This window comes from Corythoichthys intestinalis, chromosome 8, assembly GCF_030265065.1.
Source record: "Corythoichthys intestinalis isolate RoL2023-P3 chromosome 8, ASM3026506v1, whole genome shotgun sequence".
Lineage (NCBI taxonomy): Eukaryota > Metazoa > Chordata > Actinopteri > Syngnathiformes > Syngnathidae > Corythoichthys > Corythoichthys intestinalis.
The window spans coordinates 39,268,478-39,291,805 of NC_080402.1; the positions used below are offsets into that span (position 1 = coordinate 39,268,478).

Genomic DNA, 23,328 nt, shown 5'->3' on the forward strand with positions numbered 1-23,328 from the left:
AGTGTCTCTGTCACATGACTGTGTTGTAGCCGCTAACGCGCTCGGCCAAATGGACACACAAGTATGGAAGGTGAATTATGCCACACAAAGGGTCACCACAATGTCATTATCATCATTTTAAAAATTTAAGTGACGGGTAAAAATAGATTATGGCCGGATTTTTATGACCCTGTCAGTCAAAATGACAGACAACGAAAAAGTCTAGCGCAACCTCTGGTCTAATTTGCTGCTACTCTTTAAGCCACTGTGGCGCCGCCTTATCACCACAAAGAGCTTTTTACGTTGAAAATCCTTGTGAATACATGCTTAAATCTCTGAATTCTTTATAGATATGAGTCTCGATTCTTGGTTAAAAGCAAAAAAAAAAAAAAAAAAAAAACAGGCAGTTAGCATTTATTTTACGTAAATATGTCGAATTATGATGCCAATGGCGTAGCGGTTAATTTCTCCCATTGTTTCAAATGCATGCATGGTATAAAAAATACAATAATTACCTTGAATCCTCGAACAAATCACTCCTGAGACAATCCCTCCTGTTTGTATGCGGTACAGCTTTCATACATTTTCAACCTAAATCCGGCGTTAGATCGCAGCGTGTGTTTGAGAACAACTGCTCTTGATGCTGTGTGTGGGTAGGCTCGCTACGCGAAGGCGTGACGCGGTGCCTGGGGGAAGTGGGGCGTCAATATATTATGAAGTCTATGGACATTGTTAGAAGTGACTACGCCCAGTTGTATATCCCTAGGTAGACTCAGATATCAAATGGCTCATTAGCACAGGTAAATAAAGAGTAGAGGGCAAAATGTAAAAAGGTGCATGCAAAACTCAAAAGTGTTATCCAAAGAAAAACAACCCCACAAATGGTCAGTGGTAATATCAATTAAATTAGATGGCAAGCGCTACACAAGTATTAACAATCAAATGCAAATGACTTGCCAATTTTAAATTCATATTTGAAATGTGCCAGAAAAGAACTCAAATTCACGTTTGATTTTCACTCTCATTTTCAGTCATATTTATGATAACATCACTCGATCTCTGAACACATCAACTTTATTTCACATATTGTGATTGATTACAGTCATTTATTTTTAACTGATTTACAAATTCTTCACCAATTCATCCAAAAACAACCAAAAGTCTTTTTCTTAGCTGTTAGGAGTAGCAGCAATTACAAATTCATTGAGTTAATTCATTCACCTATGCACCTTTTATTCATATTCTCAAATAAACATACTATGCTTCATCTCATGCATTACCACCATGGTCAAGTTTTGTGGGGATTTATTTTTAATGTTACCTGTTTAAGGTAAGAGAAAGAGAGAGAGAAAGAAAGAAAGAAAAGGGAAAAAAGCTAGTATTGGCTAAAACAGTTGCAGAGCATTAAATTCGAACATTTAGTGACGTTTGCATTTGTTTGTCATTCGATATTGCATTTTTTTACCCTTTTCAAACTTGAACAGCAAGGTCTTGTGATGAGATGAAAGAAATAACATACATCATATGTATATTTTTTACAACTGTAGTGTCACAGAGAAAACACATTGTATTTAACCTAATTCCATAGTAGTATTAAAGTGCTGTCTGAACTCAGCCAGGGACGGATGCTACTTACATAGTATTACACTTTGTATACATTATGAGAGTTAAACATGTCAAATACAGGTATATATATTGTGTTTGAAAGTAGAACAGAAGAACAGTCAATTGTGTCATGGAGCCTGTAATGCTGCTAGAGTTTAAATCTGGTCAAATTAAAAGGCATGCAGTATGAGTTTCACCATCACAGTTTCTACCTCAAGCCTTTATGGTAGAAGCTATGACAATATTTTATTTACATATCATATTCTGTATGTTGTGTGTCATAATTAAATAAGTATTTCTTCACTTTTTTATTTATTCAGGTGAGAACTGAGAACGGATTTTTGTTTACAAAGTCAATCTGACTACAGGCAATAAAAATTGTTCAATAATAATAATAATAATAAAAACAACAACACTATGTATGTTGCATCTGTATGTACATACAGTATGTACATACATACATTTGTACATACATAGAATGTATGTACGTACATAACATACACATACGTATGTACATAGTGCATGTACATACGTACCTTCACATACATACGATATTTATGTATACATACCTACATACATTACTACATACAGGTATGGATATACCATATATAGCCCTCATAGGAGAAAACTCACCAGTTGTCACTGTTTGAAGGAATACTTACTGCACACTAGACCTTAACGATTGTTTTGATCAACAAAGCTGGATCGGGATGAAAAATTTGGTGAAATGTGGAAGAAAGACCAATTTGTTCTAACATCCTAGAAATCTGCATACCTATGGAAAGATGGAAACAAAAAGGTAAGTTGTAATCTCAAAAGGTTGGCAGTTATTGTGCTCTATAAAAAATATTTTGAAAATGAATACTATTGCTCTCCAAGGCCAAATTTAAAAAAAAGATCAATGTTTTTAATTCATTCATAGAAGTAGTAGTAGTAGAAGTAGTAATAGTCGTATCTTTATCACCCAGTAGTCTGCAATTGTAAATTCACAATGGGAAAAACACATGATGGGTCTGGAAATTGCAGATTCTAGAGCGTAAAATGGAGCAGCCATCATGAATTGGACATGTGGAGGAACCTTAAGGATAAAGGTTATTTCTGCTCTGTTGCTCACTCTGAAGTAGGTTGAATCAATATTTTACATTGTAAATGGATCACCTGACTTTGTGTGGGGATGAACTCATAAAAAAAATGTCTACGCTGTTCTCATCTTTATGTAGGATTTTAACAGGCCTTATCATCTTTTGAGCAAACATTTTCTTTTTTGGGTTTTTTTGTCCTGTAATGAGGGAAATTAATGAACAACTGTGTATAGAACCCCATTACACATAAGCCAGCCAAGAAGATACCTTATACTTGCCAAATACTTGCTACTATTTAAAGTGACTGATTAGTAGGACATATTTTGAAATGTATTTAATATGGTGTTTTTGTTTTTTTCGTCACAGAAAGCTGGCATTTGAAAAAGGTATGTGCACTTAACACAGTACTTCAATATTCCCTTTAGTTGCTTTACCACATTGGAAATAGTGCTCTAATGAAAACATCAATCCAATGTAATGTTAACACATTTCATAACTCAAAACTCAATTACCCCCAATTAAAATCCACCAGCTAAGAATTAAGCCGTGAGATATTTTACACTAAAAGGATTAAGAACAACTTTATTGACTTGAATTTTCTTGTCAACTTATACCCCACACTTACACAAGGTTAACTATTTTACCCTTTACCTAGTTTGCCAATTCAGTCCACATGTGTTTTGTGGATTTGGAGAAGGCTTATGACCGTGTCCCCAGGGGCACCCTGTGGGGGGTACTCTGGGAGTATGGGGCGGATGGCCCTCTGTTAGGGGCCATCCAGTCCCTCTACCACAGGAGTATGAGTCTGGTCCGTGTGAACGGCAACAAGTCTGACCTGTTTCCGGTGAGGGTTGGACCCCGCCAGGGCTGCCCTTTGTCACCAGTTCTCTTCGTGACTTTCATGGACAGAATTCCTAGGCGCAGCCGGGTGGTGGAGGGGATCGAGTTCGGTGGTGGGAGGATCTCAACTTTGGTTTTTGCAGATGATGTGGTCCTTCTCGCTCCATCAAACAGCGACCTCCAGTTTGCAGCCGAGTGTGAAGCGGCTGGGATGAGAATCAGCACCTCCAAGTCTGAGGCCATGGTTCTCACCCGGAAAAGGGTGGATTGCTCGCCCCAGGTCATGGGTGGGTTCCTGCCCCAGGTGCAGGAGTTTAAGTATCTCCGGATCTTGTTCACGAGTGAGGGTAGGTCAGAGCATGAGATCCACAGGCGGATTGGGGCGGCCTCCGCAGTGTTGCGGGCGCTTAACCAGTCTGTCGTGGTGAAGAGGGAGGTGAGCCGGAAGGAGAAGCTCTCGATTTACCAGTCAATCTACGTTCCTACCCTCACCTATGGCCATGAACTTTAGGTAATGATCGAATGAACAAGATTGCGGATACAAGCGGCTGAAATAAGCATCCTTCGCTGATTGGCTGGGCTCAGCCTTCGAGATAGGGTGAGGAGCTCGGTCATCCGGGAGGGACTCGGAGTAGAGCCGCTGCTCCTCCATTTCGAGAGGAGCCAGTTGAGTTTTTTTGGACATCTGGTTAGGATGCCGCCTGGACGCCTCCCTCGGGAGGTGTTTCAGGCATGCCCAACTGGGAGGAGACCTCGGGGCCGACCCAGGACACACTGGAGGGATTATTTTATTGGCCCGAATATACAGTGGGGAGAACAAGTATTTGATACACTGCCAATGGGAATTGGCAGTGTATCAAATACTTGTTCTCCCCACTGTAAGACGGCCCTGATTATAAGAAGACCCCCTATTTTTCACGACTCAAGTTTGAAAAAAAAGACTTTTTGAGCAATAATTAATTTTTATACAGACTGTTCTTTATACGATTTTTTATACAGAAAATAATTACAGTACATCCGAACCAAATAATAATAACATAATCATAACAATATACTTGAGAGAAAAAGTAAATATGTAAACTAAAGAGCAATCACATTTGTAAATGAATGGCTTCTGGTTTTTGAAATGTAAATAAACCAATCTATTGTGATAAAACAACAAAATTGCAATAACTGCATTAACCATCAAAGTGAAGTCTAACTGTAACTGTAGTCTTCAAACAAATCTGAATAAGGAAAAACATTGCAATAAAATAATGCAAACTGGTTAAACTTGAGAGTAGCTGAGATCTGTCATGACAGAACATTGCTTCAATGATATATGGCGCAATCTAGTGTCTTGAATGGGTATAACGTCTAGACCGCGAATATAATACTACCCCTCTTTTTCAGTCTTATTTCAATGCAAAAAACACTGTCTTATATTCGGGCCAATACGGTACATCTCTTGGCTGGCCTGGGAACACCTTGGGTTTCTCCCAGACGAGCTGGTGGAAGTAGCTGGGGAGAGCGCTGTCCTGGCCTCTTTGCTGAGGCTGCTGCTCTCGCGACCCGGATTCGGATAAGCGGGAGACAACGACGACGATGTTTGCATTTTATTGTACACTGTGTACAGGACTTGGTTTGAACTGTAGTTGCGAAATGTATCAAATTAAAGTTAAATAAAGTTGGGGCACATGTATGGTTGTAATGAACATCAGGACTATAGGTGGTGGTAAAGTCCATCTAGTTTCTACCATTTTAATTTTATTTAATAAGACTCAGTAGCATTTAATGAAAATCAAATAATTGGGCTGTACCTAAATGCAAAGATTTTTTTTTTTTTTTACCATATACCACCCATATGTAAAGATTCTAAATAAATAGCTACCTAATCGCAACCAATACATAGAGATACACCTTGCATAAATCACACTTGGCAAGTCAAAAATACATTTTTTTCCTCAGTGAAATTGGTTTACCATCTGTATTAATAGGATTACAAGAATTATTTAGAATCAGGGCTCCCTGATGGGTTATGCTATTTGAGTCAAGCTGTTGTTTGAGCTTTTCTCATCCATTTAATTATGTGCTTGTATTTTTCATAAATGTCCAACAAACATCAAAGTATAACTGGAAAGCTTTAAATCTGTGCTTTATAGTGTCATTGTGAATTTCTGTATCTGGGTGTGTTCATGACTTACTCAGTATCATCAGCAGTAGGTGTGTTGTAGCTTTGGAATAGTGGCTGCATGAAGAGCCCCAGTGTTCCAACTACACACACTAGGATAAAGATCCACAAAAACAAACGGTCTATCACCATGGCTACGTACTTCCAGTCTTCTATTATCTGAAACATAACACACACAAGAACCTAATGTTTTGGGTGTTTTAGGGTGTTGAAGCTGAAAAAGTACGACAAGACTCATGTTTTAATAACAGCCCATGGGTTTGTGAATGCACAAGCAAACCAAACGCTTATAAACCCCTGAGCTAACGTGCAATTAAGATTCTGTAATATTTATTAAGCATGAGAGCTGTGTGAAAGTTTTACAATCTTAAATTGTGCATTAGGTCTTAATCTACAGTCAGTGTGTGTCCATGCCCTCATGACAAAGAAGTAGAATAGTTTCAGTCAATTCAGTATCTATTTTAAGCATTTATTTAAAATGAGTGATTGTGCCACAGTCATTGCGTGCTAAAATGCTTGCGCAACTGCATGCAGGTCACAGTGGTATTGTTAAAATGAAAGAAATGGCGAGAACTTATTTTTGGTGGCCAGGATTAGATAAACAGATCGAAGAGACGGTAAAAAGTTGTTAATCTTGCCAGAAGATTCGCAACAATCCACCTGCAGCCCCACTTCATCTTTGGGATTTTCCTCAGGACCCTTGGCACCGCATTCATATTGACTTTGCGGGCCTTTTGAAAATCGAATGTTTCTGGTTGCTATCGATGCCCATAGTAAGTGGCCAGAGGTAGCTATCATGAAATCAACCACATTGGAAAAGGCAACTGAGAAGTTAGGGGAGATGTTTAGTCGTTTCGGAGCCCCTGCTAAACTCTTGTCAGACAATGGGCCCCAATTTGTGTCAAAAGAAATGGTTGAATTCCTGCAAGCCAATGGGGTTCAACACATTAAGTCGGCTCCCTATCACCCGGCAACCAACGGCTTGGCAGAGAGGTTTGTGCACACCCTCAAACATGCTCTCAAAGCATCACAAGGGCAAAGTACACTCCATTAGAGACTACACAAATTTCTCCTCAAATACCGAACATCTGTGCATGCAACTACCAAGGTATCGCCAGCGAGACTAATGTTTTCTCGAGAGATACGAACTGGCATGGATCTTCTGAAACCACCAACCCTGAGCGAGAGTGTTCAAATGGATCAACGGAAGCAAGTCAAGTACAGAGAACTGCAGTCCAAGAACCGGGTTTTTGACCTGTTATGGCCCAAAGTTACCAGAGTAAGGAAAAGTGGGCCCCTACCACCATCATTGCTCAAACTGGGCCTGTTTCCTACACAGTTCAGACAGCTGATGGTGTTTGGCGTCGCCATTTGGATCAATTGTTGGGAACACCAGACACTACTCCAGAACTGTCTTTTGATTGTGATGATGCTAGCAGTGTAATTATACCAGAAATGTCTAGCTTACCGGATGTGTCAAACCTAAACAATCCTGCTGTAATTGTGTCTAATTCAACCAATACACAAACGGAACCTGAAACGGTATCGGAACCTGTTTCCACAAGCAGAAAAGCGGAAGTGACTGTTGAACGTCGTTATCCAGCATTATTTATAATTAATAAGTAATGGGGGAAAAACAGGAGGTATTTTTGTGTTTATTTCTGGGACATGTTATGTAAGGGGGGAGGAGATGTGACATATTTATGTCACACTGCTGTTGCCATAGTGTGTACTTCCTGTGGGTGTGGTATTACAGCATAAAAAGGAATCTCCGTGATGTCTCTGTGACATATATGCTGAGAAGCACACTGAATAAAGAAGTGTTGTTCCATTCAAGTCTAAAAAAAAAAAATTTCTAGGACACAGGAATAAGTACTAATCTGTACTTTACTATCCAGTTCAAAACATTTATGTCCAGGTGTATTTATATGGATTTATTTACTTCCACAAGGCCGTGGTCAGCTCTTGTTGTGCATATTTCCATTAGTCAATAATATTTTTTTTCTCAACACAAAATAGCTATGATAAAATAAAAGAATATATTTTATTGTATTGATTTTTTTTTTTTTAATTATTTTTGTATTTAGAGATCTGAGCGTGTGGCAGATGGAGTGCCCAATGTGACAGATTTGCTACAAATCACATGATTTTGGCATTCAAAAATTCTCTCTTCCAAAAAAAAAAAAAAAAAAAAAAGTTAAGTACTTGGGAGGAATCAGTACGTTTACCCAGGTTTTTTCACACATCCGTAATTCTGCTAAAGTATAATGTATTAGTACTTAAAGGGATCCACAGATAGAAAGGCTTGTAGTTCTTAAAAGGCAAACGTGATTATGAGTTAAAATAATTTGATATTGACACCCCTCTTGATGTTTTTGTTTTTATGCAATTTGTAAAATAAGTTTAACTAGTAGGTCACCATTGTTGTTGACGTTGCAGGGCGATGACGTCACATGGTTACGCTGCCGGGCTTCCAGAATATGACTCTAGCGACATAAACATGTCATCTGTTCAACCCTTTCAATTTGAACCCGAGAGGAACATTAGTGAGCATAACAGCACTGTTGATATTTCAGAAAACGAGCAGCAAAAGCAAAATGAACAGGAAAGACGGGATGAGACGAGGGTAGGGTAAAAAATGGTGTTCTGCCAAAATGTGCTACACCAACGATACGTCCTACAAGAAGCGAATTTGACACCCAAAGTGCTTCCGTCCGCTTTCAGCTTGTTTTGTTTAGATGCATACAGACAGAACATACTAGAGATGCCTTAATACAATACCCAAACGTACTAATATCAAATAAGGATGGTTTAAATATGCTACATGACTAATGAGGTCAACAGATCAACAATCTGCTTAAAGCTTCCACAAGAAAACACAATGCTTAAAAGTATGAAAGTATTTTGAGGAGATGAAAAGGTAATAAAAGACTCAGTAAAAACACTAATAGTAAATACTCGCCACTTTTAACCAATGTGCGCATGTGTTGGATGTCTCCCCACGTGGAAGGAATTGGAGTAACCCGGTAGTGTTCGTCTAGCGACAGTGACGAAATACATCATCACCCCGAGCATCCAATGCCCGCATCAAACATAGCGCCATCCGTAGGTCAAAACATGTACTAAATATTACAGATTTTTAAATCAATGGCAATTTCTTAGGTGTTTCTAATAAAGTATTAAAAAAAAAAAAAAAAAACAATTGAGGCTTTTTAGAGCATTAAGTCCCAAGTTCCCTTTAAGTTTCCTCTGTTAAACATACTTACACATACTTTTATGCATATTCTTACCCCTTCATCATCATCTTCCGTCTTCATGTGCTCAGCGATGTACTTCACCCCTTCCACCGCCTCTTCGAGATCTGCATCCCATTGAGAGCGCAAAGGCCTCTGAATGTCTGAAGATCCACCACCCGCATCTGGGATGTCTCCCACCCTCCAACAATACTTGTGGGCCCAGTCTGCATTCACGTAGAAGGAGTCAGAATCTGTTTGAATCCCCCCAAGCTTTCTATTAGGGATCCGGTGTTTATCAGTTGCAGCCTGAGAGGGGCTTTTTCTGATGGCATTTCGGTCACCATACTTCCGCCTGAGCTTGTCACGGACATTAGCCGCGCCTGGACGCCTCATTAGAAGAAGAGTGGGAAGTTGTACTAAGAAGAGACGGTTCACCCATTGAGGCATATGGTGAGTGGAGGGAGAGCGGTGATGGACGTTCAGAACACATACGGTGGTCACAATGGAGAAAGTGACTAGCACCATGGTGAACATCAGGTATTTACCTAAAATGGTGGAAGATTTGCAACCAATAAATACATTTTTTTAAATTCCGCAAACAGTATTTAAAAGGCATTAGTGCAAACAGATTTTGCCAATGAAGACTTTAAATTCATATCAGCTTTACATTACAAGAAATTCATTTTTTAAACAATCAAGCTGCACCCTGATGACATCTTGTACATTCCCTGTTACATTACATCATTACATATTTATTATAATCAAAATAATATAATATATAATGCAAGGGCGTAGGTTTGGTCTCAACATTGGCAGGAAAGATAACCTGCATGTACGCTTTTTGCTGGGGCCGGGACATGAATAAGACCAAACAGATTGTGTGAATGGGGGTCAGGGCTACATTTCTCACCAATAAGAATCTAATTCATTAATAGGCTAAATGATCAATGCAAAATAAATCTGTATTGACCTGTACTAACTTTCCCGTGAATTGGTTCAGGTGATAAACCATTTGATTCAAACCTTTGTTTTCAAAAACTACTAAAGAAATATTTTGAAAACTTCCAGAATAAATGCCTGCATTTTATTAGAAAATTTAAATTGCAATATTTGAGCATAATCTAAATTATATTAACATACACAATAAATACACACTTGTTAATACAGTGTATCACAAAAGTGAGTACACCCCTTGCATTTCTGCAGATATTTAAGTATATCTTTTCATGGGACAACACTGACAAAATGACACTTTGACACAATGAAAAGTAGTCTGTGTGCAGCTTATATAAAAGAGTTCATTTATTTCCCCCTCAAAATAACTAAAAATATAGCCATTAATATCTAAACACCTGGCAACAAAAGTGAGTACATACACCTCACCGGTGGGGTGACAGCCATGCACACCAATTTGATGTAGAGTATGGCATATGGGCTGAGCACTAACAGGCTGACCCCCCACCTCTTCAATCTCTGCAGCAATGCTGACAGCACTCCTGTAACAAGTCACATGACATTTTGGAGGGAAAATGACAAGCAGTACTCAACTTGGACATTTAGGGATGTACGTAGTTCCCATGCGGTGTACTCACTTTTGTTGCCAGGGGTTTAGATATGGCTAGATTTTGAGGAAAAAATTAATTAAATCTATTATATAAGCTGCACACAGACTACTTTTCATTGTCAAAGTGTCATTTTGTCGGTGTCGTCCCATTAAAAGATATAGTTAAATATCTGCAGAAATGTGAGGTGTGTACTCACTTTTGTGATACACTGTAATCTATTAACTATCCAGGAAGGCAAAGAATAAACATTTGTCTAAAGACCACTGAACAACATTGTCCGTCTAAATAAATATGTATATAACTGAACTGAAAAATTCTTAGTCAGGGTATAACAAAAAAATATTTAAAAATGGAGCCTTCCTTCAGGTAAAACACGACTGCTTTTGTCCACAAGCACAGCTAAACGCAACAAAAAATGAAAACTTTTTACCTCGACAATGATTAATGTATGATTATCTGAAATGTCTGCATATGCTAGAAATAAAAAATATTTTTAAACAAATCATGTAGAAAATAAATAAATACATATTAAATAAATGCTGGTCATCAGCCAATCAAACTTGCGTTGGGGGGGGGAGGGTGGACTGACACATTCAGCAAGTGAAAAAGGGTACATGTATGTCTGAACATCATGAAAATAATTCAGTAAATAATGGCAGGGTCAATTTTATCCTTACAAGATATAGGAAGATAATCTATATGACCTATATAACTGAACTCATTATATAATACAAATAAGGTTGCTTAAAAGTTGGTGGGGACAATTTGAGCATCCCGAAAAGTTGGGAGTGTTATGTCCCTACCATCCCTATGCAAACCTACGCGCTTGATATAATGATAAACATATGATTATGTAAGGAGTCACAGACAGTGTAGTGGTACATTCACCTGACAGTCTAATCGCATTCCTTCAGAATATGATCGAAAAATGACAGTTAAACCCAGATTTTTAACTAAATTATGAATAAATTTCTAATGTGATTCAAAGTCTAAGAGGGAAAGTAAAATTACATGATGATGAATTTATAGGGATTTACTAAAGAAAAGTTATATGTTGTGCAAACGGACTCTATAGATATACAGTGAAGAATACGTACTGTATGCTAAAATGTATTGATTTTTTTGTACTTATTATTCAAGCTTCTATTTACAAAGAATCTCCATTGCCTGAGTCTGTTCTCTTCGGTTCACTATTTCCAGCAAAAAAATAAATAAATAAAACTTAACTGTCTTTTGAGTTTGTTAAACACATTTTGCAAATGAAATTTGAAAAGCATGAGATTTATTATGAGTAATAAAACAAAGGAATGGCTGCCTTATTCAGCATCTCACAAATACGTTAAATTGGGCTCAGCTAAATGTAGGACATGTTGGGCGAGGAAAAGGCATGCTATTATGAAATGTTGCCATTTCAATTTAGCGGTAGTTTTCTTTCATGAACGCAGTATAATCCCCAATGATATTGGTTTAACACTTCTAATTGTGAAAACATGAACTAAAATAGATATAACTCACCAATGAGCGGTACTGCAAGGGAGGTGGGCGGTACAATCTTTGAAATAAGTAGCAGGAACACAGTGAGTGCCAGCAGCACTGAGATACACAGCGTCATCTTCTCGCCACAGTCCGATGGCAGGTAAAACACCAGAATAGCCAGAGATGTGATCAGCACACAGGGGATGATCATATTAATGGTATAAAACAACGGCTTCCTCTTGATCACAAAATCATAGGTGATATCAAGGTAAGTAATGTCATTGGGATCCTCATTTTTGCGTCCCGGGAGCGAGACAATATCCCACTCTCCGCTGGGTGTGAAGTCGTCACGGCTGGCATAGTCACTGGTGAGAATCAGGTCAACTTCTGTGTGATCATACGTCCAGGAGCGGAACTTGAGAGTGCAGTTCTGCTGGTCGAAGGGGAAATTTTGCACTTCAATGGCACAGGCTGATTTGTAGATTGCGGGAGGGAGCCAAACAATGTCTCCCGTGTTGGAGACCACAGTGTTGCAATAGAAGGACACTTCATACACACCATCAGCACTGTGGCACATGTTAGGGAGTAGAGGTTAAGGATTAGTGAAGTAGAAGAAGGTAAAACATAAATCTTTTTTTTTTTTAATTGCATCAAACCATAATGGAACTTATCTATCTATAGTGATCCCTCGTTTTTCGCAGTTAATGGGGACCAGAACCCACTGCGATAAGTGAAAAACTGTGAAGTAGCGCAATAAAAAAATCCCAAAAACTTTTGTTTGTGTTCAATGTATTTTTTTCTGCTTTAGCATTGGAAAGAAATACATATAGGACATGTTTTTTCCCTTTTTTTCCCCAAAGTATAATTAAAAAAAAAAAAAGTAAATATTATGATAAGTTTTAAACATGTTACTGTCCCACCTTATTACTTTTAAACAAGAATAAAGTAGTAGAAAAATACTTGGCTTTATTAAATGTTTCACTGAGTGATTCTACTCAAATCTGCTCCGAGCTGCTCACTTACACAGAATAAGTTGCCACAGCAACTGTTTAACAAGTTAAACGATGATTGACGCATGCGGCGCTTGAGAAGTACGTGACTCTGGCAAGATCAAACACATTAATCTGTCAATCATTGTTAACTTTAATAAGCAATTCCAGGGCACGTGCACTGCTTGCCTGACGAACAAAGAGCAGAGAGAGGGAAGGAGGGAGACTGCGCGACAGGCTCAGGACAGCTCATGTTTTTTTTTTGTGTGTGTGTGTTTTTTTTTTTTCATGAAAAAAAATCCACGACAGACTGAGGGCGCGAAGTTTGAAGCGCAAAGTACCGAGGCATCACTGTACTCATTTTCGAGATTGGTTGCCCTCATTACAGTTAGCTTAAGTATACACATTGCATGGTACCTGCAGGCAATGTGAGTCGTCAATAGCCCTAACATACTGTATATATTTTTTAGACAGTGGGAAGTACCTGAACAGGTGCAGCGATAGAAACACACTTTGGAAATGTAAAGCAAACTTGCAGGTGAAAAACTGAACAAAAACTAACAACTGACTATATAACCTTTATGCACTTACTTGTTGTACAGCACTATGTCAGGAAGCCAAAGAAGTTTGGAGGGTATTCGAAGTTTCTTGATACCTTCATATTTTTCTGGGTCCCACCTCAGCCTGTAATCATTCCACTCCTGGGAAAAGACGTGAAAAAAATAAAGTCACGTCTACGTGTATACTGTATAGTCAAAGTATATGGTGCATGTACTGTTGGGTTGCCAACAGTCCAAATTGTCCGGGATAACCAGGAATTTAGAAAGTTCTGATTGGTACCGCCGCCATTCAGAACTTCCTAAATTCCAGGATTTCTTGCGAAATCAGGGACTGTTGGCAAACCTAATGTACTGTTTAAAGAACAAAAAAGTTGGTTAAAGTTTAAATTTCCAGTCATCCAATTTCACAGGCTTTTTCGGGGTTTTTAACAATTAAACAAGTCAGTTCTCTGAACTCAAAATTTCAAGTAAATGGGACTTCATATTAAGTTATTCGATGTCCAGTTTACGTAGAATGTTAGAATGTTAAGTTCGGACTGTCAATTTGTTAACTTGAGTTTTCACCCCAAAAAAATAAAAAAGCCAGTGAGATTGGTTGACTTGACATTTCAAGTTCAACCAACATTTTTATTAGATGCAGACCATCATTTACCTGGGACAGCCACAGGTTGGTTGTCATGATCTGCTCTCGCTCATTCTGCGTGAGAACAACAATCCTACATTACAACCTTGTCAGTAATTGGTGGAGTTTTAAAACAGGGGTGTCAAAATATTTTTTGTCACAGCCCATCGGACTGGTTTCCATCGGACAGCCATCATGACTGCAAACCCATATACTGGACTGTCTCAGAAAATTAGAATACACAATATTCTAATTTTTTGAGACAGTCCTGTGTATATATACAGGACTGTCTCAGGAAATTAGAATACACAATATTCTAATTTCCTGACTGTCTCAGGAAATTAGAATATTGTGTACACAATATTCTAATTTCCTGACTGTCTCAGGAAATTAGAATAGTGTGTATTCTAATTTCCTGAGACAGTCCAGTACGTTACTCGTAAATGTCGCCTCAAATTATTACATAAACAATAAATTGAATTTTAAGTGGTTTGTTTTGAAATTGGAGGTCAGTAAAAACCTTAATGTTAAAAAATATATATTCAATTAATTTTAAAGGGGGATTTGTAAATAAATAAATAAATAAAAATAAAAATGCTTGCAAGACCTCATTGTTTAACATCAAACATTAAGTTGATGTACATGATTTTCTTTCAGGGACCACACAAAACGGTACGGTGCCGGATCTGGCCCCAGGGCCTTGTCTTTGATAGATGAGTTTAATAAACAACAACTATTAAGTATTGTTGCATATCTAAAATTATGTCAGTAAAATCAAATCAGTTTACATGAAGATTAATGAATATGAAATAAATATCAGCAACTTAGAGTAAAGGTTGTAATGGAGCACAATAAAACCCCTTAATACATGTGTTTTCTTCCTATTGCTTACTGTTCATTGGTAAGATGGATGTTGAATATACTGTATCATAATGTCATCTATACTTCTTGGGCTATAAGACATCTTCCCTTTACATGTTAACAACAGGCATTCCGATGTTTCACTCATAGTCTCATCTACTTGACCCACTAGCCACATACCTACCTTGTTCCCTGGGCTGTAGTATACTGTATAAAATTATTCTTAAATTATTCTTAAATCAACACATTGAGACATTAAAATGAATATACTTACGACACTGATGAGCTGAGAGAGTGACACACGAATAGAGATGGTGACCTGTTGACTCTTATTGACAGCCGGTCTGATTAGTTTGTTGTAGCGTTCAGGACCTAACAAGAAATTCACCAGCCGCTCCTCGGCACTCTCTGCTCTGATACCTGCGAGTGCAACGAAACACATCTCATATATTCAATTTTTTTTTTTTTTTTCTAACGTACTGCATCATACAAATTATATTTGAATCTTGTGAAAATTGTGATAATTGCATTATTTCTCAAGTTACCCCACAATATAATTGCAAATATTTGCAATACATATTTTACTTTAAATGTACAATGCAAGTCTGTCTTTTAAATTATTAATAATTTTATTGATATTTGAGTGGACTTGTATGTTTACTCATTGGAACTAACATTGTAAGCATCGTGGCTGAGGAAAAATGAAAAAGGTAGTTGCGATTGAATAAATTCACATCAAAACATAAGATATCTCATTGTTAAAATCTATAAATACCAAAGCATCTGTGGATTTGGTAGTCTGCATTTTCCACATAACACCTGTCTCACACTTTTAACATGGTTCTGAATTTTTTTTTTAAATTAGCAGCTCCCACTACTAAAAGAAGTTTTGTTCCCACTGGGATCCTACTGTATTTACAATGTCATGGTTATACATAGAAACTTCAGTACCTGTATGTCAGTATTTAAGAGGTTAAGGCAGTGGTTCTTAACCTGGGGTCGATCAAACCCCAGGGGTTCGGTGAGTAAGTCTAAAGGGTTCGGCGAAGGTAAAGAAACGCAGGGGGCTATTTTCATACACTGATTGAATCTTGGCAAAGTGGCTTTTTAGGCCATGTTTTGGACTGGTTTGCTGCCAATTTACAGGTTTAACCCATTTCTTTTAACTGCTAGTCCTCGATCTAATGGGAGGAGGAACTGGTTTGCTCAGTGGAAGGTTGACTCGCACTTGGTAAGAGGAAATACAACAGACTAATGGGCAGCGTTGTCTCAAATTTTGACCTATTGATAAAACATGCTTTCAAAATGAAGAATTTTGAACGGGAATTAGCTAGTTTATTGGCTTATTAGTTTAGATATATCAGTTTTAGAATTTGAAAAAAATTGCTTTATTATCGAATTCCGAAGGGTTCGGTGAACCCACACGCGAATCTAGTGGGGTTCGGTACCATTAGCAAGGTTAAGAACCACTGAGTTAAGGTATTTAAGAAGTTTTGCATGGATTTATAGTATCTAGATTCTTTAGTTTTCCCCCACATATTTGAGTTGGCTTGTCCTCATTGGCGTTACCTCAGTTCCCATTAGGTAAAAGGTAGTGTGCCCACTGAAGTGAACAAATTCTAATCCACGCCAAAGGGTTGTTTAAACTCTAAAATTTAGAGTCATCAATGAAACTACGATGTGTGTGTTTGCAATGTGGTTGAGGGTAACTGAGCTAAACCTACATAAGCACAAAGAACATACAAGACTTCAAATAACGAGGTCCAAAGTCAAGTTCAAACTGAAGACTTCTTTCTCTTTTGCGCCACTACAGATCTAGTAAAACAACGTGGTGAAAGATGCAAGCATGGATTCCATCTTTTAAATAATTGAAACCATGACTTGAGGGTATCCGTGCCTTGAGTACAATGCGTTACTCTGTTATCTGTCATACAACAAATCTGTCAGACTGTTTGTTGTACTGGAGCAGACATGAACTAGTGCGGATATGTGGTTTCAAACAAAGTATCTGATTTTAAGGGGAAAAAAAAGAAGGAATACTCTGGAAAACAAAGCAAGTCGTGGTCCTTTTTTCAAAACGGATTTCTGCTTTCTTGATTGTAGGTTGAAAGGGCCATTGATAAATTATTGAGGGCCCCCATCTGCCTCTAGGTAGAGATATTTTAAGTTAATGGAAACCATATACAACCAGGTCAATGCAGTTGGCTACTGCAAAAATAAAAATAAAAAAAGGAAATATTTCTGTACACACTCACTGAGCCCATTATACAGTGATATGAAGAAGTATCTGAACCGTTTGGAATTTGTCACATTTCTGCATAAAATCACCATCAAATGTGATCTGATCTTTCTCAAAATCACACAGATGAATTAACAGTGTCTGCTTTAACTAAAAGCACTCAAACATTTATAGCTTTTCATATTTTAATGAGGATAGCATGCAAACAATAACAGAAGGGGGAAAATAGGTAAGTGAACCCTCAGCCAAAGGAGACTTAAAGAGCAATAGAAACAATTTTTACCTAACATTTTAAGTCAGGTGTGTGCCTAATCACTGATGAGTGGTTTAAAGCTGCCCTGCCTACTATAAAACACACACCTGATAAGGAATGTCTTGATGAGACTCATTGTCTGACGTGCATCATGGCTCACTCAAAAGAGCTGTCTGAAGACCTGTGATCAAGGTTTGTTGATTTGTATAAAGCTGGGAAAGGATACAAAACCATCTCTAAAAGTCTGGATGTTCATCAATCAACAGTCAAAGAAGTTGTCTACAAATGGAGAGTTTGGCACTGTTGCTTCTCTCCCAAAAAGTGGCTGTTCAACAAAGATGACGCCAAAAGTTCAGTGCAGAATACTCAGAGAGGTAAAAAAAAAAAAAAAAAAGAACCCCACGGTGTCTTCTAAAGACTTACAGAAATCACTGGCACACTCCAATATTTCTGTGCACATATCAACTATATGTAAAACTATGGCCAAGAATGGTGTTCATGAGAGGACTCCACGGAGGAAGTCACTGCTGTCTAAAAAAAAACATTGTTGCTCATTTAATGTTCACAAAAAGGCACTTGGACACTCCACAGAGGTTTTAGCAAAATATTTTGTGGACTGATGAAACCAAAGTTGAATTGTTTGGGAGTAACAAACAATGTCATGTGTGGACGAAAAATGGAACAGCTCACCAACATCAACACCTCATTCCCACCTTGAACATGGTGGAGGGAGCATCATGATTTGGGGCTGTTTTGCTACGTCAGGGCCTGGACAACTTGCAATCATTAATGGAAGAATGAATTCAAAATTTTATCAGGATGTTTTGCAGGAAAACCTGAGGCCGTCTGTCAGATAGTTGAAGCTAAAAAAGGATGGATTCTACAACAAGACAATGATATAAAACACAGAAGTAAATCAACTTCAGGATGGTTTCAGAAGAACAAAATACACTTTCTGTAGTGGCCAAGTCAAATTCCAGACTTGAACCCCATTTAGATGCTGTGGCATGACCTAAAGACAGCGATTCATGCCAGACATCCCATGAACTGAGCTACATCAGTTTTTTAGAGAAGAATGGGCCAGGATTAGTCCTGATCAATGTGCCAGACTGATCTGCAGCTACAAGAACCGTCTGGTTGAAGTTTTTGCTGCCAAAGGGCGCACAAAATATTAAATGTGATGGTTCACTTATTTATTTTCCCCCTTCTGTCATTATTTGCATAGTATCCTCATTAAAATATGAAAACCTATAAATGTTTGGATGGTTTTAGTTAAAGCAGACACTGTTTTCTTCATCTGTGTGGTTTTAACAAAGATCAGATCACATTTGATGGTGATTTCATGCAGAAATTTGAGAAAATCCAAAAGGTTCAGACTTTTTCACAATACTGTAGTTTCACCTTTAAAATCCAACATGATTTAAAACAAGAACTGGAACCCAAAAACCTAAACCTTAATAAAGACATTATTGCTGTGCTTTCTAATTTTCTATGCTGATATCGCTTTTAGCTTAAATTAGCTATTCAAAATACCTCTAAGCAAGGGCGTAGGTTTGGTCTCAACAATGGTACGGACAATATAACAGCATGTGGCACATTGACTTATACAAACTTTCATATGTATTGGTTCAGGTGATACGCCGTTCGATTCAAACCTATTTTGTTCAAAAACTACCAAAGAAACATTTTGAAAATTTCCAGAATAAATTATTTTATTAGCAAATTTAAATTGCAATATTTAAACATAAATTAACATACATAATAAATACAAACTTATCTCTCAATTATCCAGGACTGGAAAAAATAAACATTTGTCTTAAGACTTAACATTGTCTAAATAAAGAAATTAAATATTACTGAAAAAACTTCTTGGTCGGAGAACAGCAAAAATAAATAAAAATGGAGCCTTCCTTCAGGACTCTACTGCTTTTGTCCACAAGCACAGACAAACTCAGCAAAAAAAATGAAAGCTCCTTTGGGCTACTTTAAGACCACATAAATAAAATAAAAATGAACATTGGGGAGATGGGGGTAAACTAAGGTGACCATATTTTGATTTCCAAAAAAGAGGACACTTGGTCTGGCCTCGAGATACTGAAATTTTACTGGAAGTTCACCCAAAGATGCGTGTATCACTTTGATATATTTAAAGTGTGCCTCCTCCGTCTGGATAGAAAAATACAGTTCAGTATATATATATAATATATATATATTTAAATATTGCCATTAAGCCTTATACAATATGGAAATATTTTTTTACTCAACAGGTTACAGCTTACTCAACAGGCTTTATTCTTCCTAAATAAATAAATACAAAAACGATAAAAATGCAAAACAAAACAAACAAAAAAAACAAATAATATAAAAATATAATGATAAAAAAAATAATATAATACAGCCCCATGGAAATGTAGTCCAGTCAATAAACACACATAGTAGGCTATGTGCCAACTAAACATTTTTATAAATGACAACAGCATACATGTCTAGGTACTAGGTACTCCATATTGTAATCTGTAACTGCCAAACCATCAACCCAGCAGATGGCGGTAATGCCCCATGATACAAGGATAAAACTGCCAACAGAAAACAAGAAGAACTACTACTCCTTCTCCCCCTACTGGTAGGAGCCACGTCAACGCAGGCAAGGGCTGCACCCAGCAGCTGGAGGAATTCTCGTCCCGTGAAAAATCACGAAAACCGGATATTTTCATGAATTTATTAAACCTGGCCGGACGCTATGGAGAGAACGTGAAAAGTGGACTTGTTCTGGCAAAAGACGTTTGGTCACCCTAGGGTAAACCTCGGTTCACATTTCTCACAGTTTAATTAATGTTAACAGTAGAATACACATACAGAAGGACACTTCTCAGCAACTTCATACTCGAGTTTTGCAGTTAGTAAATTCTCAGTTTATTGTAATGCTAACTCTGATGCAGGTCGGACTTTCAGTAGCAAAATTAGTGGTGTGTTCCCCACCTCAACAACATTGACGTCTTTTTGCATTACTCACAGTGGCTGCTGCTGGCCCAAAAATAATGTCCCTCCTCTTCGAAGGGGGCGGAGGAGGCGGCATATTGTCGACATATATTTCTGTCGGGGCTGTGAGTGAGTGTGTGTATGTGTGTGCCCTGGGGTGGGGGTGGGGGGCGGGGGTGCATGTCATCAGCTAATCAAACGTGCATTTGAGGTGAAAAAAATGGATTGGTGGGGGCAATTTGAGCATCCTAAAAAGAGGATGGGGTTAATGTCCCCACCGTCCCTATGCAAACCTTGCCTCGAAGTAAGATGTGATGCAGTCTTAAACCAATAATAAACAGACTGTACTGACCGCAAAACGCATGAGTCAATCACAACATACCACTGCTATCCTTAAAGTATAGCTCTTTGATTTTATTTCATTGTGTTTTGAAGGTTTTAAAATATTTCTTTTAAAATCTATTCCTCATAATATTCGGCTGTTATATTTTGTTGGGGATATCTAAGTTTTTCTTTGACAGAATATTATTATATTTGACACCTCAAAACAACAAGCCGGAAAATAAGCTATAAAACCAGAAATAAGGAACAATTTAGCAAGTGATCCAACTAGATTTAACCTAAATTGATGCAGTAGCCTTCGGTGAATGCACGTGAGCACCTTGTGCAGTGAAACGCGTCTCAAAACGCTGAAAAAACACGATATAAATAAAAACGGACAAAAAACGGTAGCAAATAAAATCACAATAAAAACTAAATAATCTTACCTGTTATATTACTTGCAAAAAAGAGTGTAGACACCACTAAGACAGCGTTGGTCCGCATCTTTGGACGCACTCTATATCTAAAATCAATTATAGAAGTCCTTTGTGTTAGGTGTTCTCGTGAAACATATACAATGATGACTTTACAAATGCTCATTTTGCTGCAGGAATGGACTTTGCAAGCACATACTATACACCAATTTGGAACTTTAAAAAAAATGTTGAGTTCTGTCAATTAAGTTTGCAGCATGCTTGCCCCCCAAAAAGTCACTACGCATACTCTTAATGAAGAAACTGCCCAGTGCTCACCTTAAAAGTTTATCCTGGTTAATTCGGTTCAATTGCAAAGTATTTTGGATGTGTCCTCTGCCATCGCCCAAGCACCTCCTCACTCAAGATACTTCAACTGTACGTAAGGTCTACAAAGATCCCGGGACTGGAGCTCCGAAATGCAAAAAGGAGGAGCGTATGTGCGTGTGTGCACTGTTTGCGTCATAACATGCTTCTGCTCTGCTGGCCTTTCTCGTCCATTGAGATCACAGAAATGTCCAACTAACTCACTTTTACCTGTGAATGTACAGTATTTACCTCTTGGGGAGGGTTCATGGGTTTATAATGTTGTAACCATGATCTAGGGGAATAAATTTAACAAAAAATGGATATGATTTATTAATTTTAAAAAACACAATACTTTTTGAACAAAAAGGGTGTCACACTGTTTTCTCAAAAGATTTTGGTTACCAGCGGGTGTTTGTGACGATATGAAAATACACATTTACATCAGCCACATCATAAATTGTCCCTGAAATTTATTGTGATTAAATATGCTCATTTGACAATAAATTCGATTTGGAGGCATCAGTCATTAAAACTGTGTCACACAAATATTCTGTTCTCTTTACCTTTAAATGCAAGGGGTACCAGAAAATTTCCACGACTGAGGTTTAAAAAAAAAAAAAAAAAAAAAAAAAAACATCCAAAACCATCTTCAAAACAGGTCCCCTTCTTAACTCCAGGGTGGGGGTCAGCAACCCGCTGCTCTAGAGCCACATGCGGCTCTTTAGAGCTGCCCTAGTGGCTCCCTGGAGCTTTTTCAAAAATGTTTGAAAATGGAAAAAGATTAGAGAAATATACTTTTTGTTTTACTGTGATTTCTGTAGGAGACAAACATGACACAAACATTCATCTAATTCATTAATATTGTAACTAAGTTAAAACAGGCAGCATCGTAGTCATGTGGTGCATCATTCTCTATAGGATGCACTGCAGGGAAAATAAACATTTAATCATGAAGGCTCATTATGTTTTTGTAGCCAACTTAGTCATTTTGATAGTAGGCTAATATAGCAATTATTGACACAGAGTTCATATAAGGCTTTTTTTCCCCGGCTCCACACATATTCGTTTCTTTTTGTCCAATATGGCTCTTTCAACATTTTGAGTTGCCGACCCCTGCTGTAGGGTGACCAGACGCCAGAGACCACATTACATTTAATACAATTCATGTAGGCCTACATACCTCATTTTTCAACAATGCTATGTCATTAAAATAGAAAATGGTCCATTTTTATTACACGCGACAATGTGAAATAGTAAAGCTCCTATAAACATCCACTGCAGCACTCTAAACAACATTTTATGACGATATCACACAATGAATCTTTTCATGTTCTGTTACCTTGCAAAGCAACTCAAAATGTGTCATAAATGCATGTTGTTTCTGTGCAATCCACTGCCACAGTAATTTTAACTCTAACTGAGTGCATGCACATGATTTGCCATTATCGTAGGAGGGGTTTCGTGTCACCGTCCACTCGAATACAGAACCAAAATGCTCAAACCTTAATAGGCTGTGGAAGGAATGAAGCTGAAACCAACTAACTGCTGAGTGTCAAGGCATCTTTTCTGGATAATCCAAGTTAATTTCACAAATCAAACATGATTCATTGTTGATCCATTGGAATGTATTATTTTACAAAGTGGAAAAAAAAACATTGAAAAAAAAGCCTTGATTGACCCAAGCACTTATCCGATTTCAGGGTGCTGAATCCAAACCTTAGTTTTTTTCCCTTTCTATAAACTCTAGGTTTTTTTTTTTTTTTTTTTTT

General features: G+C 37.7%; 1 protein-coding gene across 1 annotated transcript; it reads right to left on the minus strand.

Moving 5' to 3' along the window:
- Positions 1-1,059: 1,059 nt before the first annotated feature.
- chrnb5a (cholinergic receptor, nicotinic, beta 5a) lies at positions 1,060-23,324 on the minus strand. Its single transcript, XM_057844255.1, has 9 exons — positions 21,530-23,324; positions 21,224-21,300; positions 15,260-15,405; positions 14,155-14,199; positions 13,534-13,643; positions 11,993-12,519; positions 8,967-9,457; positions 5,690-5,835; positions 1,060-2,359 (listed from the first exon to the last, which is right to left on the minus strand). Exons 2-9 carry the CDS (start codon positions 21,279-21,281, stop codon positions 2,344-2,346), a joined length of 1,539 nt encoding a protein of 512 aa, XP_057700238.1. The 5' UTR covers positions 21,282-21,300; positions 21,530-23,324; the 3' UTR covers positions 1,060-2,343.
- Positions 23,325-23,328: the final 4 nt, after the last annotated feature.

Excerpts from the sequence above, each read along its gene's own strand:
- chrnb5a (XM_057844255.1), bottom strand. The coding sequence starts at position 21,281 with ATGCGGACCAACGCTGTCTTAGTGGTGTCTACACTCTTTTTTGCAAGT. Across the intron at positions 12,520-13,533 it reads GACATAGTGCTGTACAACAA|TGCTGATGGTGTGTATGAAG; the intron begins GTAAGTGCATAA and ends CATGTGCCACAG. Across the intron at positions 9,458-11,992 it reads CCTTGCAGTACCGCTCATTG|GTAAATACCTGATGTTCACC; the intron begins GTGAGTTATATC and ends CCACCATTTTAG.